Genomic DNA, 16,999 nt, shown 5'->3' with positions numbered 1-16,999 from the left:
ATACAGGGAACTCTGAGTATCACTCATGTATTATAAGGGATAATGTACCCCCTACTGTAAATGATAAGGATATTAGAAGTCACTGAGGGGTTCTGTGGAGGATAGTAATTGCCAGGACTGGGGTCGGAAGAAGAGGCCAGTTTGTCACGTTGCTATTGGTACAGGGTTGGATTATCAGGGATCACAGGGAAACAGAGTGTTAGGGTGCTGTTAAGAGTGGGTGGTAGTGTGAGAGAAGGGGGGGTAGTGTATGAACGGCCTGGGCAGGAGGAATGAGTTGCACTTTAGGTGCCAATGTGATTGATGCACAACTGCAGTATTGGGCTGGTGTATAAATGAAATGATAATAACAGATAGTGAATGACAGAACGTCCCACAACCCTGAGGCAACATTAGGGTGTCGGAGTCACTTTTGTGTTATTTCTTATTGTGCCACAAGGTGGAGCAGTAAAAATGAAGTGAGTAGAAAACTCCTTTAAACGTATTGAGCGGAGCATATGGGAATAAAAGCTCTGCTGCTGGACAACACTTTCTTGGTTGTTGCTGAACTATAAATCTCACACATTTAATTCATACTGAGGGCTGTAATACAGCAAATAAATCCATAATGATCAATAGAATGTTTCCCCTTCTCTCCAGGGTCGGTGATGTCATTAATATGCAGGATAATCCTCCAATGAGAATCCCATCTGAGTGTGTAATTCTGGCTCCATGTTCTGGCAGTTTGGGTTGGAAGCATTAAAGAACAACTAAAGCCTAAACAATAATGTGCCTGGAAATGCTGTATTTTATATACTGAATTTACTATACCAGCCTAGAGGTTCAGCCGCCCTATAACAGTAATGATCCAGCCCTTCCCCAGCAGCCCCCCATCTCCTGATCTTGTTAGACATCTCTTGTGAGTCAGTGGCACTGCACATGCTCAGTGGGCTCTGGGCTGCTGGGGAGGAGCTAAGCTTAGGGGTCGGGGGAAATCATCAAGCAGAAAGTGACATCACATCTGTCATAGAAGCTGATAAGAGACAGTCAGGATTAGGAAACAATTACAAAATCAGCAATAAACATGAACTATATTATAGACATATTTTAAAAAGTAGTTTTATTTAGTGTCAGTATACCTTTAAGGGATTTATTAGCTCCGCCTCTTCTCCATATAATGACGTGTTACTGTGGGGGATGTAGGGCCCATTTACACAGGAGGGAATTGTATAGAATGTTATGAGGGACATCTTCCAATAAAGTTATTATTCATTATAATTCACCTTCTATCTTTGCACTTATACTCATGTCTACTTATTGTCTCCCCCATAATATACACGTCCATCCAAAATACTCTACAAACTGATCCAGAGGAACAGATTCATCCTTCCACCTCCATTACTTCCTAACCCCAAAATAGCAGTCACATTCCCCTAGTCCTCAATTATTGCCCAATTTGTAACTATTCCTAGATATGGAATCCCCCTTCCTATGCTGATGGTGAGATCTCCTTTCCTCCCCACCAATGAATCACTCATTCCCCTCTCTCTTGGTAGGGAATCCCATAACCTGACTGTCCTTACAGTAAAGAACCCCTTCCTATGCTGATGGTGAAATCTCCTTTCCTCCCCACCAATGAATCACTCATTCCCCCTCTCTTGGTAGGGAATCCCATAACCTGACTGCCCTTACAGTAAAGAACCCCTTCCTATGCTGATGGTGAGATCTCCTTTCCTCCCCACCAATGAATCACTCATTCCCCTCTCTTGGTAGGGAATCCCATAACCTGACTGTCCTTACAGTAAAGAACCCCTTCCTATGCTGATGGTGAGATCTCCTTTCCTCCACACCAATGAATCACTCATTCCCTCTCTCTTGGTAGGGAATCCCATAACCTGACTGCCCTTACAGTAAAGAACCCCTTCCTATGCTGATGGTGAGATCTCCTTTCCTCACCACCAATAAATCACTCATTCCCCCTCTCTTGGTAGGGAATCCCATAACCTGACTGTCCTTACAGTAAAGAACCCCTTCCTATGCTGATGGTGAGATCTCCTTTCCTCCACACCAATGAATCACTCATTCCCTCTCTCTTGGTAGGGAATCCCATAACCTGACTGCCCTTACAGTAAAGAACCCCTTCCTATGCTGATGGTAAGATCTCCTTTCCTCACCACCAATAAATCACTCATTCCCCCTCTCTTGGTAGGGAATCCCATAACCTGACTGTCCTTACAGTAAAGAACCCCTTCCTATGCTGATGGTGAGATCTGATATCTGTAATGCTTAGGAATGGTATATTTTCAGCTGAGCTAATGTTGACTCTGATGTATCGCTATTGTACAGGCCGGACTGAGAACTCTACATGATATTGGACCTGAAATCCGCCGAGCAATCTCATGTGACCTCCAGGATGAGGAGCCGGAGCAGAACAATCACTTGGAGGAAGAGGAAGATATATACAGAGTAATGATATGGAATTCTCTTATTCTGAAATATTAATGAATGACGTGTTAGGGACTCGCCCAGAATGTATCGACTGCCAAGAATATTGTATTTAAATATCAAATGAATTAAGCAAAAAAGAAATATCTTTATAGCTGGGCACACAGGCCATGTTGGGAAGGTTTGTATAGCACATCGTTTTTATTCTAAGTAGAAATAAAATCACATTTAGGGGCAGATACGAGGGACAGATAGAAAGCAGAACTGGTTTTGCCTTATAAATAAATGTTACTCTCATTCTGGTGCTGTTCCCTGAATCCCAGCCATAAAGCAAGTCAGCACTGCTGTGTGTTTGGCGGAAGGGAAGTAGAAAGTCACATGATACCAAGGAATTTCCCCTCCCCCTTGTGTTGTGGAGACCTGTAATTATTAGAAATTTTCATTCACAGAGAAACGGGGGGCTGTTTGGAAACCACGTCAATCACATGACCTCCGACAGAAGCGACTCCTCCCAGCAGACCAACACCACCCGGCGGCCGCTCCATGTCCAGAGACCCTCCGACCATTCCACGAGTGATACGGACAAGTCCAATTACTCACATACCGGCAATTCTGTGCAACACAACTACCACAAGCACCCGGGGAAAGTCGTGTCCAACTCCACCAATGCCAATCTCAACAATGCCAACGTCTCCAAACCCCCCAATGGCAAGAACTCCGGCCTCTCCACCCACCAGCACCCGTCTGAGAATGGCGGCTACTCCCACCCCGGGAACGACCACGAAAAAAACAGGAAATCGAGTATTAAAAGGTAAAAAATCAACACAAATATTTATAAAGCATTGAAGTAGTAATGATATATCTAACTATATGTATCCCACTATATATATATCCCACTATATGTTTATCCCACTATATGTATCCCACTATATATCCCACTATATATATATATCTCAGTATATATCCCACTATATATATATCCCACTATATATATATATATATCTCACTATATATCCCACTATATATATATCCCACTATATATATATCCCACTATATATATCCCAGTATATATATCCCACTATATATATCCCACTATATATATATATCACTATATATCCCACTATATATATATATATATATATATATATATATCACTATATATCCCACTATATATATATATATCTCACTATATATCCCACTATACAGTATATATATATCTCACTATATATCCCACTATATATATATATATATATATATCCCACCATTATCAGCAGAATGCCTCTACTTAGCCCCTAATGCACAGCCAGCTGGCACTGAGTAGGACATGGCAGTTGCATTCCATATCAGTTTCTGACTAGGGCTCATTTACATATGATGTTGAGCAGCTGATCTGATTGGCTGAGGAACACATTTGTCTTTTGAAGACTAAAGGTGGCCATAGACGCAAAGATCCGCTCGTTTGGCAACATCGCCAAACGAGCGGATCTTTCCCCAATATGCCATTAACGAGCATGGCTATATTGGGGGTAATCTGTGTGCCATGTGACATGGGCTCCGGCGGGATCAGTCGGGTCAAAATCAAACCTGACCAAACGACCGATCTCCGCCGGGCGAAAGATGTCGGCACTCGCCACACACGTTCCGAAAATCGTACGAATCCTCGATTCGTACGATAGGATCTGTGTGTCTATGGCCAACTTAATAAGGGGTCTATTTATCATGCTGTGTAACAAGTGAAACATTACCAGTGATGGTTCTCCGAGCAGCCAATCAGATCTTTACTTTTGCTTTCTGAAATCTAATTGCTGATTGGCTGCTCTGGGCATGTGAAAGGGGAACTATCACGAAAATGAAAATTTAATATAAACTGCAGCATCCTGAAATAAGAAACTTTGTAAGACAATCAATTAAATATTCTGCATCGTCTCTGACATAATCAAGTTTATCTTCACTATCCCTCTCTCAGCATCTGTTTCTCTTCATTTTGTCTTCATGCAGCAGTTGGGTGTCAGATATTCACTGACAGTTAGATCCAATATATCTTATAGGGGGGCTCCTTTCCTAGCAGATGAATTAGAGCTCACTCAAATAACTGATTCCAGTACAAACAAAATCTAACAAAATAACTGCCTTTTGCACAAATCCTGCATGTAGAGAGACATGATGTCTGGTGAGTTTAATAGAGTGACCTCTAATACATCTTCTAGGCAAAAGGAGCCCCCTATAAGATATATTGGATGTAACTGTCAGTGAATATGTGACACCCAAATGCTGCATGAAGAGAGAATGAAGAGAAACAGATGCTGAGAGAGGAATAGTGAACATAAACTTGATTATTTCTGAAATGGTACATTTAATTGTTTGTATTTTGAAAATTTCTTATGATGAAGCTTATTTTAAATTTTGTTTTTGCAATAGTTCTCCTTTAATTCGGCCCCTCTGTGTGAATATTGTTGTGGGCGTGGCCAGTGTGGCTCCATCTGTGTTACATATTTGTTAATTTGATCTGTTTGGGGGGAGGGGTCGGTTCCATCACTTCATAAATAAGGAATTTGGTGCCCGTCGCTGGTATAACAAGTGCAGGTGCTGAGTAACTGTGTAATAACTGGCAGATATCTAACGTCTAATGCATCTCCCCATATTTGTATGGCTGCGCTGGATAGGACTCGCTATTATGAATCTCATATTAGGTACGTGAGTGGGTGCATGTTACACGCCATACATATATGCCACTGCCGTAGTTATTACATGCGTGTGTGTGTGCTGCATGCGCTGCTGCATGTGTCGCATGTGCTTGTTCCCCTCCCTCTTCAAGAATGCGCCTCTGACTCTCTATATACTGAACCCTCCTTATTGGGCTGTTCTGTGCCACAATTTAAAGGACAACTTTGCCTTTTTCGCATTATGTAAGAACAATTCTTCCAACTCCTATTTTTGGGAATATCTGTGGGGTTGTGCATGATGCATGTGACCTGCACTACTGGAATGGCTTTATTCTGCTGATCTGCCTGGAGTGGAGCTGTAGCCAATCAGAGCACTGGACAGAAAGGCTTACAGTCAGCTATAACCAATCAAAGAGCATGATCTGTGTGCCAAAATAACTGTATTGACTCTGAACCCTTCAACTTACTGTAACATTCACTGGTCTGATCTTCAACTTCTCAACCTCAATCCCTCAATAGAAAATGTATAATTTTACTTTTCTTTTGTTCCCCCGTCTGCTTTAAATCTTCTACTGATTCTTCTACTTGTAGCCTTGAGAAAGTGCCCAATGTACTAAGCACAATTCAGCAGGAACAGTCCCTAAGTTTGCTCATAGTCTGTACAGAGAGATCCCATAAAACTATGGCAGCATAGGTATTCCCCTGTACTAAGCACAATTCAGCAGGAACAGTCCCTATGTTTGCTCATAGTCTGTACAGAGAGATCCCATAAAACTATGGCACATAGGTATTCCCTGTACTAAGCACAATTCAGCAGGAACAGTCCCTAAGTTTGCTCATAGTCTGTACAGAGAGATCCCATAAAACTATGGCAGCATAGGTATTCCCTGTACTAAGCACAATTCAGCAGGAACAGTCCCTAAGTTTGCTCATAGTCTGTACAGAGAGATCCCATAAAACTATGGCAGCATAGGTATTCCCTGTACTAAGCACAATTCAGCAGGAACAGTCCCCTAAGTTTGCTCATAGTCTGTACAGAGAGATCCCATAAAACTATGGCAGCATAGGTATTCCCCTGTACTAAGCACAATTCAGCAGGAACAGTCCCCTAAATTTTCTCATAGTCTGTACAGAGATCCCATAAAACTATGGCAGCATAGGTATCCCCTGTACTAAGCACAATTCAGCAGGAACAGTCCCCTAAGTTTGCTCATAGTCTGTACAGAGAGATCCCATAAAACTATGGCAGCATAGGTATTCCTCTGTACTAAGCACAATTCAGCAGGAACAGTCCCCTAAGTTTGCTCATAGTCTGTACAGAGATCCCATAAAACTATGGCAGCATAGGTATTCCCCTGTACTAAGCACAATTCAGCAGGAACAGTCCCTAAGTTTGCTCATAGTCTGTACAGAGAGATCCCATAAAACTATGGCAGCATAGGTATTCCCTGTACTAAGCACAATTCAGGAGGAACAGCCCCTAAATTTGCTCATAGTCTGTACAGAGAGATATCTAAAGACACAAGAGCTTGGCAGTTAGATGTCCCATCTGTATATATGAGATTATTTGAGGATACACAGAAACAAACTGTCATCTTGTATCGTGTCGTGTCCCAGCAGGCAGCTAGAGATGCAGAAGCTCATGGATATTCAATTACAGGGTCTGTTTATTATAAAAGTAATTTTATTTCCTGTCTGATTAAATCTCGTGCATGTGGCACAGTTATGAGCAGCAATTGATAAAAGCTACAGAGACATAAATCCAAGTGGGTTTATTTGGCCTTTAGAATAGAGAGTGAGCTCCGTGTAATGTATTTACTGCAATGGCTTCAGGTCTGAGTCCGGAGAGAGGAACGTGCCAGTTATCTTCCGTGAAGATCCCGACTTTCCAGACTACGGAGAAGACCCGTACATGGATGAAGCGGAATATTACAGCGGGGATGAGTATTATGAGGAGGACAGAATGCTGTCGGGGAACAGGTGCCCAATCACTTCATGTTACACTTTTTGTTTCATTTATTCCCTTCATTAGTTTAGTTGTTCTTCACTGTCCTTTCCACAAGTGCCTACAGGCTCCATTCTGAATATCCCTCTTATTTCCACTAAGGAAATCGAATATTATCTTCCCGTAGTCTCCAGAACCCCCAGCACTGCAGAGACACCCCATAAGGACAGTTTTGGGGTCTCTGAGGATCTGTTTGTTTCTATGTCCTCAGGCAAATGTATGAGGAGCCGGCGCTGTACCAGGCGAATGATCTGGACCACGAGAGACCCCAGGGATATCACCACCCGCATAGTTGTTTTGAAGAGGAAGATTCCCAGATATACTACGAATCCCGACGATCACCAAGGAGACGGCTACTCCCCGCGACCCCTCCATGTGAGTGACAGTCGGTACTCCCAGCATGTGAGAGGAACATCGGGGGGTGGGGTCCCCTAAGTCAGAAAATGCCCTTTTGTATTAAATGCCTTTGACTAGTGATCAGCAAATTTATTTGCCAGCCATGGATTCTCTAAATGCATTGACTTTAAAGGAGAAGGAAAGCCCCAGGGCGCAAAACCCCTCCCCCCCTCCCGTGTATTGCCCCCCTCCCTCCTCCCCCCTGGCCTACCCCTCCCGCTGGGCAAATGCCCCTAACTTGTTACTTACCCTTCTGCGCAGGTCCTGTCCACGGAGTTCACAGTCGCCATTTCCTCCCACGCGCGTCTTCTTCCTGCTCTGACCGGCGTCTTCTGGCGCATGCGCAGTAGGAACAGGTACCGGTACAGCTCTATTGCGCATGCGCCGAATGTCACGAAGTTTTCCGATTTCACTTCGTGACATTCGGCGCATGCGCAATAGAGCTGTACCGGTACCTGTTCCTACTGCGCATGCGCCAGAAGACGCCGGTCAGAGCAGGAAGAAGACACGCGTGGGAGAAGATGGCGACTGTGAACTCCGTGGACAGGACCTGCGCAGAGGGGTGAGTAACAAGTTAGGGGCATTTGCCCAGCGGGAGGGGTAGGCCAGGGGGGAGGAGGGAGGGGGGGCAATACACGGGAGGGGGAGAGGGGTTTTGCGCCCTGGGGCTTTCCTTCTCCTTTAATGCATTTGGAGGAAAAGTCGCCATAAGAAAAAACGCCCATAAAAAAAAACGTCCATTGACTTTAATGCATTTGGAGGAAAAAGTCGCCATAAGAAAAAACACCCATAAGAAAAAACGTCCATTGACTTTAATGCATTTGGTGAAAAAAGTCGCCATAAGAAAAAACACCCATAAGAAAAAACGTCCATTGACTTTAATGCATTTGGTGAAAAAAGTCGCCATAAGAAATAACGCCCATTGACTTCAATGCAAAAAGTAGCCATAAGTAAAAACACCCATAAGAAAAAACTCCCATTGACTTTAATGCATTTGGACAAAAAAGTCGCCATAAGAAAAAACGTCCATTGACTTTAATGTATTTGGTGAAAAAAGTCGCCATAAGAAAAAAACGCCCATTGTCTTTAAGGACAGAGACACATGGGCAGATCTGGGGAGATTAGTCGCCCAGCAACAAATCTCCTCTTCTTCAAGGCGACTAATCTCCCCAAACTGGCGGCTAGAAGGTAAATTGCCAGCGGGAAGGCACTTGGAGCACTTCGTTTTCTGAAGTCGCCCATAGTTTCCACGTGAGGCATTTTCGGGTGACTTTGGAAAACGAAACGCTCCAATTGCCATCCCGCTGGTGATTTACATTCTAGCCGGCAGTTTGGGGAGATTAGTCGCCCCGAAAAAGAGGAGATTTGTTGCCAGGCGACTAATCTCCCCAAATCTGCCCGTGTGTCTTTGCCCTAATGCATTTGGTGAAAAAAGTCGCCATAGGAAAAAACACCCATAGACATTAATGTATTTGGAGTGAGAAAAATTGTCACCCACAAAAACGCCCATTGACTTCAATGCGTACTGTGAAATTTCGCAGTTTCGCAAATTTTTTTGCAGTTTCACAAATGAACTGAAACGGGGCCGATTCACTCATCACTACTTATGATCAGGATTCGCCCAATAGATTGCAGCTCTTGTTAATATATATAAGTATTTCTGATTGGTCTGTTGTTTCCTTTGTTTGTAGCAAACAGAAGATCGTCCTTTAATTTCGAATGTCTGCGCCGACAGAGCAGCCAAGATGAAGTCCCGATGTCTCCGCCGTTGCACCAACGCACTGCTTTGCCCTTACACCTGATGCAGCAACAGGTAGTGTACGACATACTGTGGCTTTTACTGGCCCCGACTGCAAATCTTATTGGCACCCCTGAGCCACCCAGCGCCGTATAATTGTGTCCTGTACCTTTATCTCTGCAGCCTCTAGTGCACTGGCTCTAAATCCCATGCTCAGCTGTGTGTATTTAGGCTTTCCATTAAAGGGATAGTTTGCCTTTACGTTAAGTTTTAGTATGTCACAGAATGACTAATTTTAAGCAGTTCTTCAATTGGTCTTTATTTATCTTTAATTTATATAGATTTTTAATTATTTCCCTTCTTCTGAATCTTTCCAGCTTTCAAATGGGGGTCACTGACCCCATCTAAAAAAACAAATGCTCTGTAAGGCTACAAATGTAATGTTATTGTTACTTTTTATTCCTCATCTTTCTATTCAGGCCTCTCCTATTCATATTCCAGTCTCTTATTCAAATCAATGCATGGTTGCTAGGGCAATTCAGACCCTAGCAACCAAATGGCTGAAATTACAAACTGGAGAGCTGCTGAATAAAAAGCTAAATACGTCGAAAACCACAAATAATAAAAAATGAAAACCAATTGCAAATTGTCTCAGAATATCCCTCTCTACATCTTACTAACAGTTGTGCCCAAGTCCTAACGCTGCACCACCACATAGTTGCACTGAGCACCCCTCTATCTGTCTCGCCTGATGAATATTGGGACTGGGGGACCCTGTAGCTACTGCCCCCTCTATGGAATTCCAGGGTTGGGTCAATAGACAGAGACTCACCCCCAGTTATTAGGCCGCTTGGCAGCTCAGTAAGGGCAGTGGCTGTATCATTACATATAATATACTGTATAAGGGGTTGTGTAATAAAAGGCACAGGGGCAGTAACCCTGTTACTGCCCTTGTGCTACGCAATATGTTGGCGCTATATAAATACATGTTAATAATAATAACCCATAGCAACCAATCAGCAGGCAGCATTTACCGGTCACCTGTTTAAAAGCTAATATCTAATTGGTTGCTATGGGTTACTGCTCCTGGGCAAACTTAATGCCTTTTATTACATACAGGGGATAATAATATTGTAAATATCCCATTAACAACAGGACTCGGTATGACAGGGGCTTATGTACTAAAGCATATGTACTAACACAAGCATTTCCCTGTCCCAGATCATGGCAGTGGCAGGTTTAGATTCCAGCAAAGCCCAGAAGCATTCTCCGTGTCGCTCTACAAGATCATGGGCCACGCCCCCAGGCACCCCAAACAACAGGGACCGCACCCCTTTCTACACCCCCCTCATCCGCGTCGACCGAGCTGAATCCAAGGAGCAGATGAACGGCAGCCTCCCCTCCCTGCAGAGAAGCTCCTGGTACACGGACGATAGTGACGCCTCATACCGGACATTTGCCCCCTCCAGTCTGACCGTGCCCAGCGACGGCCACAACAAACTCGGCGACAAGCAGAGAAGCGCAGACAGTCTCGTAGAAGCGGTGAGTCACGTGATGTTCTTTTAATTCCATGTATGTGGCACACGGGTTCCATTTAAAGGAACAGCGTCTCCTGTGCACCAGATGCATCAATAAACCTGTTTCATCTGCATTTGGGACCTGGGGGGCTATATTAAAAGAAAACTATACCCCAAACAGTATAGGTCTATATATATATATATATATATATAAAGATATTGCATATAACCGCTCATATGTAAAACCCTGCTTCATGTACTTTTCTAGTAGCATTTGCCATTGGGTAATCATAAATAGAAAACTGCCATTTAAAAAAATAAGGCCCGCCCCCTGGGATCGTACAATTCACTGTGCACACAAACATATCAACAAACCATACATGTTAGGTCACATGAGCCAATTAACAGACAGAGTTCTGTCTTTTGCTTCCACACTTCTTCCTGTTACAGTTAGAGCTGCAGTATTTCTGGTCAGGTGATCTCTTCCTGTTACAGTTAGAGCTGCAGTATTTTTGGTCAGGTGATCTCTTCCTGTTACAGTTAAAGCTGCAGTATTTCTAGTCAGGTGATCTCTTCCTGTTACAGTTAGAGCTGCAGTATTTCTGGTCAGGTGATCTCTTCCTGTTACAGTTAGAGCTGCAGTATTTCTGGTCAGGTGATCTCTTCCTGTTACAGTTAGAGCTGCAGTATTTCTGGTCAGGTGATCTCTTCCTGTTACAGTTAGAGCTGCAGTATTTCTGGTCAGGTGATCTCTTCCTGTTACAGTTAGAGCTGTATTATTTCTGGTCAGGTGATCTCTTCCTGTTACAGTGAGAGCTGCAGTATTTCTAGTCAGGTGATCTCTTCCTGTTACAGTTAGAGCTGCAGTATTTCTGGTCAGGTGATCGCTTCCTGTTACAGTTAGAGCTGCAGTATTTTTGGTCAGGTGATCTCTTCCTGTTACAGTTAAAGCTACAGTATTTCTAGTCAGGTGATCTCTTCCTGTTACAGTTAGAGCTGCAGTATTTCTGGTCAGGTGATCTCTTCCTGTTACAGTTAGAGCTGCAGTATTTCTGGTCAGGTGATCTCTTCCTGTTACAGTTATAGCTGCAGTATTTCTGGTCAGGTGATCTCTTCCTGTTACAGTTAGAGCTGCAGTATTTCTGGTCAGGTGATCGCTTCCTGTTACAGTTAGAGCTGCAGTATTTCTGGTCAGGTGATCTCTTCCTGTTACAGTTAGAGCTGCAGTATTTTTGGTCAGGTGATCTCTTCCTGTTACAGTTAGAGCTGCAGTATTTCTGGTCAGGTGATCTCTTCCTGTTACAGTTAGAGCTGCAGTATTTCTGGTCAGGTGATCTCTTCCTGTTACAATTAGAGCTGCAGTATTTCTGGTCCGGTGATCTCTTCCTGTTACAATTAGAGCTGCAGTATTTCTGGTCAGGTGATCTCTTCCTGTTACAGTTAGAGCTGCAATATTTCTGGTCAGGTGATCTCTTCCTGTTACAGTTAGAGCTGCAATATTTCTGGTCAGGTGATCTCTTCCTGTTACAGTTAGAGCTGCAGTATTTTTGGTCAGGTGATCTCTTCCTGTTACAGTTAGAGCTGCAGTATTTCTGGTCAGCTGATCTCTTCCTGTTACAGTTAGAGCTGCAGTATTTCTGGTCAGGTGATCTCTGAGGCAGCACACAGACCATCACAAAATGGTGGTTCAAGGCAAGAGATGTAAAATACAATATTTACTTAAATATATATTCCAGTTTAGTAAGATTCCTTAATATGTCACTTATTTGAGATAAACTCAAATCAACTGATTTGATAAAATCAAATCAGTTGCTTTATTATTAATTTTGGGGTATAGTTTTCCTTTAATACGAAGGTTACTGAGAGAAATAGTATTGTGTACCTGTAGGGTTAAATTCTTTATCCAATAGAGGAGAGGCTTTAACAGATCCTATTGGCTGGCGGGGGAGGGCAGTGCCTGACAGTGCTTGAACCTTGTCTATTTCCCAGCAGCCTCTGCCAGTCACCATGGCAGCCCCGCAGGTGCCAAGGACAGAAAGTGTCAATTTAAATCTTATTATCTCGATCCCTAAATGTCATGGTTATGTGGGGTTCTCCCATTTGATAATGTTTTGAGGGATGAGCTGACCCAAGGGGGGGGAAGTTTAGCCTGAATAAAGATGGAGGATATGTACCTCATTCTGCATAGTAACACAGTAACATAGTAACATAGTAACACAGTATCATAGTAACATAGTAACACAGTAACACAGGATCATAGTAACATAATATGATAGTAACATAATATAGTAACATAGTATCACAGTAACATAGTATCATAGTAACACAGTAACATAGTATCATAGTAACACAGTAACATAGTAACACAGTATCATAGTAACACAGTAACATAGTAACACAGTATCATATTAACATAATATAGTAACATAGTATCATAGTAACACAGTAACATAGTAAAATATATCATAGTGAAATAGTATCATAATAACATATTATCATAGTAACATAATATCATATTAGCATAGTATCACAGTAACCTAGTATCATAGTAACACAGTGACACAGTATCAAAGTAAGTATGATGGTAACATAGTATCATTGTAACATAGTAACACAGTATCACAGTAACATAGTATCATAGTAATATAGTAACATAGTAAAATATATCATACTGAAATAGTATCATAATAACATATTATCATAGTAACATAATATCATAGTAACACAGTATCAAAGTAAGTATCATAGTAACATAGTAGCAAAGTATCATAGTAACACAGTAAGTTAGGTTGAAGAAAGACACACGCCCATCACGTTCATCCTTTCATCCATATCCACTTAACCGTATCCATGCAGCTCTCTGCTCCCCCTAAAATCCTACCCCAACTTCTGTGCTTCCTGTGCCTCCCAGGTTTTGACCCCACCTCTGTCTGTTTCAGGTTCTTATTTCCGAAGGCCTAGGACGTTACGCCAAGGACCCCAAGTTTGTATCGGCCACAAAACATGAGATCGCAGACGCTTGTGACATGACTATCGACGAGATGGAAAGCGCAGCGAGCAACCTCCTCAACGGCAGCATCCGCAACGGGTCAGCAGGGGGCGAAATGTTTCCTATACTAAGCAGGACAGACTATGAACTTCAGGAATATGGGCCGGGCTACAGTGATGAAGAGCCAGAACCTAGTAGATATGAAGAAGACTTAGCCGATGAGATGATCTGTATCACAACGTTATAGTATTGACTGAAATGGTTTTGGGATTGTTTCACTCCAGGAAGTGCCTGACAATCAGCTGACGCTCGGCACTGAAGACTCCATGTTGTCCCACCTGGAAGAAGCTGTTGGCTTGGTGAGGACACGGGGATCAAAAGCACCAATGGAAGGTCACCAGATCCTCATTCCATCCTGGCTGTGAATTTCAAGGCTTGAGGTTGGAAGGGAGTGAGGTGGGGTTTGAGGATTGCGGCTGTACAATATACCCCAGGGATGAATGAAGCGGCATGAGAAGGGATCAGTGAAATTTGGTGATGACAATCAAAATGTTGTTACCACTGCCATAAATATCATATCAGGAACCTCACCAAATCCACTCAAGAGAGCGAGAGAGAGAGAGAGGTCTTGGGCACATTGCAATGCAACTGTTGAGTGTCGGGTGTTGGGGCGTCAGGAGGTCAGAGAGCGCAGGAATGTTGGGTCTCCTCACCCATAGGGCAGCTACTGTACACTTGCACCATGAGCAATCAAACCCCATGGTGAATCCTCGGCCTGGAACTGGGGTCTCCAACTGATATTGAGCATCTACACTAGGAATCAAAAGCTCCATTCAGGATGGTTCCTTCCGGGGAATATATTACTATAGCAACGATACTATTTGCATAGTCTTCATTGTCTTCTGCCGCTCAAAGAGTCTCCATTAGGGCAAATCTTTTATAAAAAACACTGGAATAACCGCACTTGGAACGGGTGAACTCTATTAGTCGCTAAGGGCCGCCCTCGATTCCTGTACAGACGACACTTTGTATTTGTAAAGAGATGTTCTATATTTTGTAATCCACGTGTCGTTTCAGGGACCTTGAGCAATATTTATGGGTTCTCATGTCGTATTGAGAAAAAAAATTCAAAAAGATTATTTTTTTTGTTTATTCTGGAAATTCTAGGGGGTTGGGGGGGGGGGAACGTCCCGGGTTTCCGATCAGAGGGAGGCGCGTCGCTAAAGATTTTGTAAGAGAAATATTTTATGTCTAATGATCTTTCCAGATATGCAAATATTACAGATAATGATTAATGAATTATTAACGAGTGCTTTTTTTTATTTGCCAGTTAGCTGTGAAACTTTCTAATTTTACCAAAAAAATGATTTTATTGAAATTCACTGATTCACTGATTTTTTTAATTCTACGTTTTCCTGAAAAGTTAAATATATATAAGAAATGTCATGTTTCCTTCACTAGAGGAGCCGGTATTTTTGCATATCTAACGGAGATTTTACTTCTAACATTCCAGTCGGGCGGTACAAACGTCCTTATGTACGTAAGGTGCAACCGCCATCCACCAGAGGTGTGCGCTAATGGCCCTTGAGGTTTGGATAATTCGGAAATAATTATTTGTTTTCCTAAAAGTTCAATAAAAACATAAAACCCATCACTTCACTGATATGTTTAAGGGCTCGCACCCACAACATGTCTTTATGGATCAATATGATTGGTCAAATATCATCTGTAATATTCATTGGGGAGGGGCTCACGCTGCTGGTCCTAAAGACTTGAAATGGGGCTGTAGCAATTCTGCTTCTTCTGCTGCTCTGACAGGATCCCCTGGAGACAGTAGGACAAGATGGAGACAGCAGGGCAAGAAAGACACAGTGGGGCAAGATGGAGACAGTAGGACAAGATGGAGACAGTAGGACAAGATGGAGACAGTAGGGCAAGATGGAGACAGTAGGACAAGATGGAGACAGTAGGGTAAGATGGAGACAGTAGGACACAATGGAGACAGTAGGGCAAGATGGAGACAGTAGGACAAGATGGAGACAGTGGGGCAAGATGGAGACAGTAGGGCAAGATGGAGACAGGAGGGCAAGATGGAGACAGTAGGACACAATGGAGACAGTAGGACAAGATGGAGACAGTAGGACAAGATGGAGACAGTGGGGCAAGATGGAGACAGTAGGGCAAGATGGAGACAGTAGGACAAGATGGAGACAGTAGGACAAGATGAAGACAGTAGGACAAGATGGAGACAGTAGAGCAAGATGGAGACAGTAGGACAAAATGAAGACAGTAGGGCAAGATGGAGACAGTAGGGTAAGATGGACAGGCCCGGATTTGTGGAAAGGCCACCTAGGCCCGGGCCTAGGGCAGCAGGATTTTAGGGGGGCGGCATGATGCCCAACCACACCCACTTTGGTTCAAAAACACTGGGGATGCGCTGGAGATACAATATTTTTTTAAATTTCCCCATTGATGATGAAAATTTGCACGAATAAAGGGGAGGGGAGAGGGGCGACGAACGGCAGTGGGCCTAGGGGTGCCCTCTATGTAAATCCGGCCCTGAAGATGGAGACAGTAGGACAAGATGGAGACAGTAGGGCAAGATGGAGACAGTAGGACAAGATGGAGACAGTAGGACAAGATGGAGACAGTAGGACAAGATGGAGACAGTAGGGCAAGATGAAGACAGTAGGACAAGATGGAGACAGTAGGACAAGATGGAGACAGTAGGACAAGATGGAGACAGTAGGACAAGATGGAGACAGTAGGACAAGATGGAGACAGTAGGACAAGATGGAGACAGTAGGACAAGATGGAGACAGTAGGACAAGATGGAGACAGTAGGGCAAGATGGAGACAGTAGGACAAGATGGAGGCAGTAGGATAAGATGGAGGCAGTATAATATATGTTGGATGGCACTGCTTTAGAAATATAATGATTTGCATTATTCTTGGGGCCTTTTGTTCTCTACTTCTCTTATGGTTCCTCTTTTCCTTTGTCTCAGTGTCAACAACTGAATCTTTATAGAAATACAAGAAGGTGGATGAGGTGATTTCTAATTATAATTGTCTGTATGTAAGTGATTAACAGCCATTCGTTTCCTTTAATAAACTACCTCTGGCAGCAGAAAGAGGGGACGATGGGGGGGTCGCACCTTCATTAACTGCAGCTTCTGTTACTGGTGAGTAAATGGAGACGGTTCATTCCAGAAAGTTCAAATCAGTTCAAATCAAAAATAAAACTTCAGTCAAACACAAACATTTTAT

General features: G+C 43.1%; 1 protein-coding gene across 11 annotated transcripts in view; it reads left to right on the top strand.

The window, feature by feature from the left end:
* Positions 1-15,632, top strand: part of cacna1d.L (calcium channel, voltage-dependent, L type, alpha 1D subunit L homeolog) — a 162,318-nt gene extending 146,686 nt beyond the window's left edge. For 10 of the 11 annotated variants that reach the window (XM_041590973.1, XM_041590979.1, XM_041590980.1 and 7 more), the window contains 8 exons: positions 2,326-2,445; positions 2,874-3,235; positions 5,088-5,114; positions 6,921-7,067; positions 7,304-7,467; positions 9,180-9,301; positions 10,448-10,768; positions 13,683-15,632. In XM_041590973.1, the coding sequence (XP_041446907.1) occupies positions 2,326-2,445; positions 2,874-3,235; positions 5,088-5,114; positions 6,921-7,067; positions 7,304-7,467; positions 9,180-9,301; positions 10,448-10,768; positions 13,683-13,979 (1,560 nt within the window). In that variant the 3' untranslated portion in view covers positions 13,980-15,632. The remainder of the gene's footprint in view (positions 1-2,325; positions 2,446-2,873; positions 3,236-5,087; positions 5,115-6,920; positions 7,068-7,303; positions 7,468-9,179; positions 9,302-10,447; positions 10,769-13,682) is intronic. The other variant, XM_041590974.1, reaches the window with a different exon arrangement.
* The last annotated feature ends 1,367 nt before the right edge of the window (positions 15,633-16,999 follow it).

The sequence above is a fragment of the Xenopus laevis genome, chromosome 4L (assembly GCF_017654675.1).
Source record: "Xenopus laevis strain J_2021 chromosome 4L, Xenopus_laevis_v10.1, whole genome shotgun sequence".
In the NCBI taxonomy this organism is placed as follows: domain Eukaryota; kingdom Metazoa; phylum Chordata; class Amphibia; order Anura; family Pipidae; genus Xenopus; species Xenopus laevis.
Note: the sequence above shows the minus strand (reverse complement) of the source record. Positions and strands in the feature narration are given on the sequence as shown.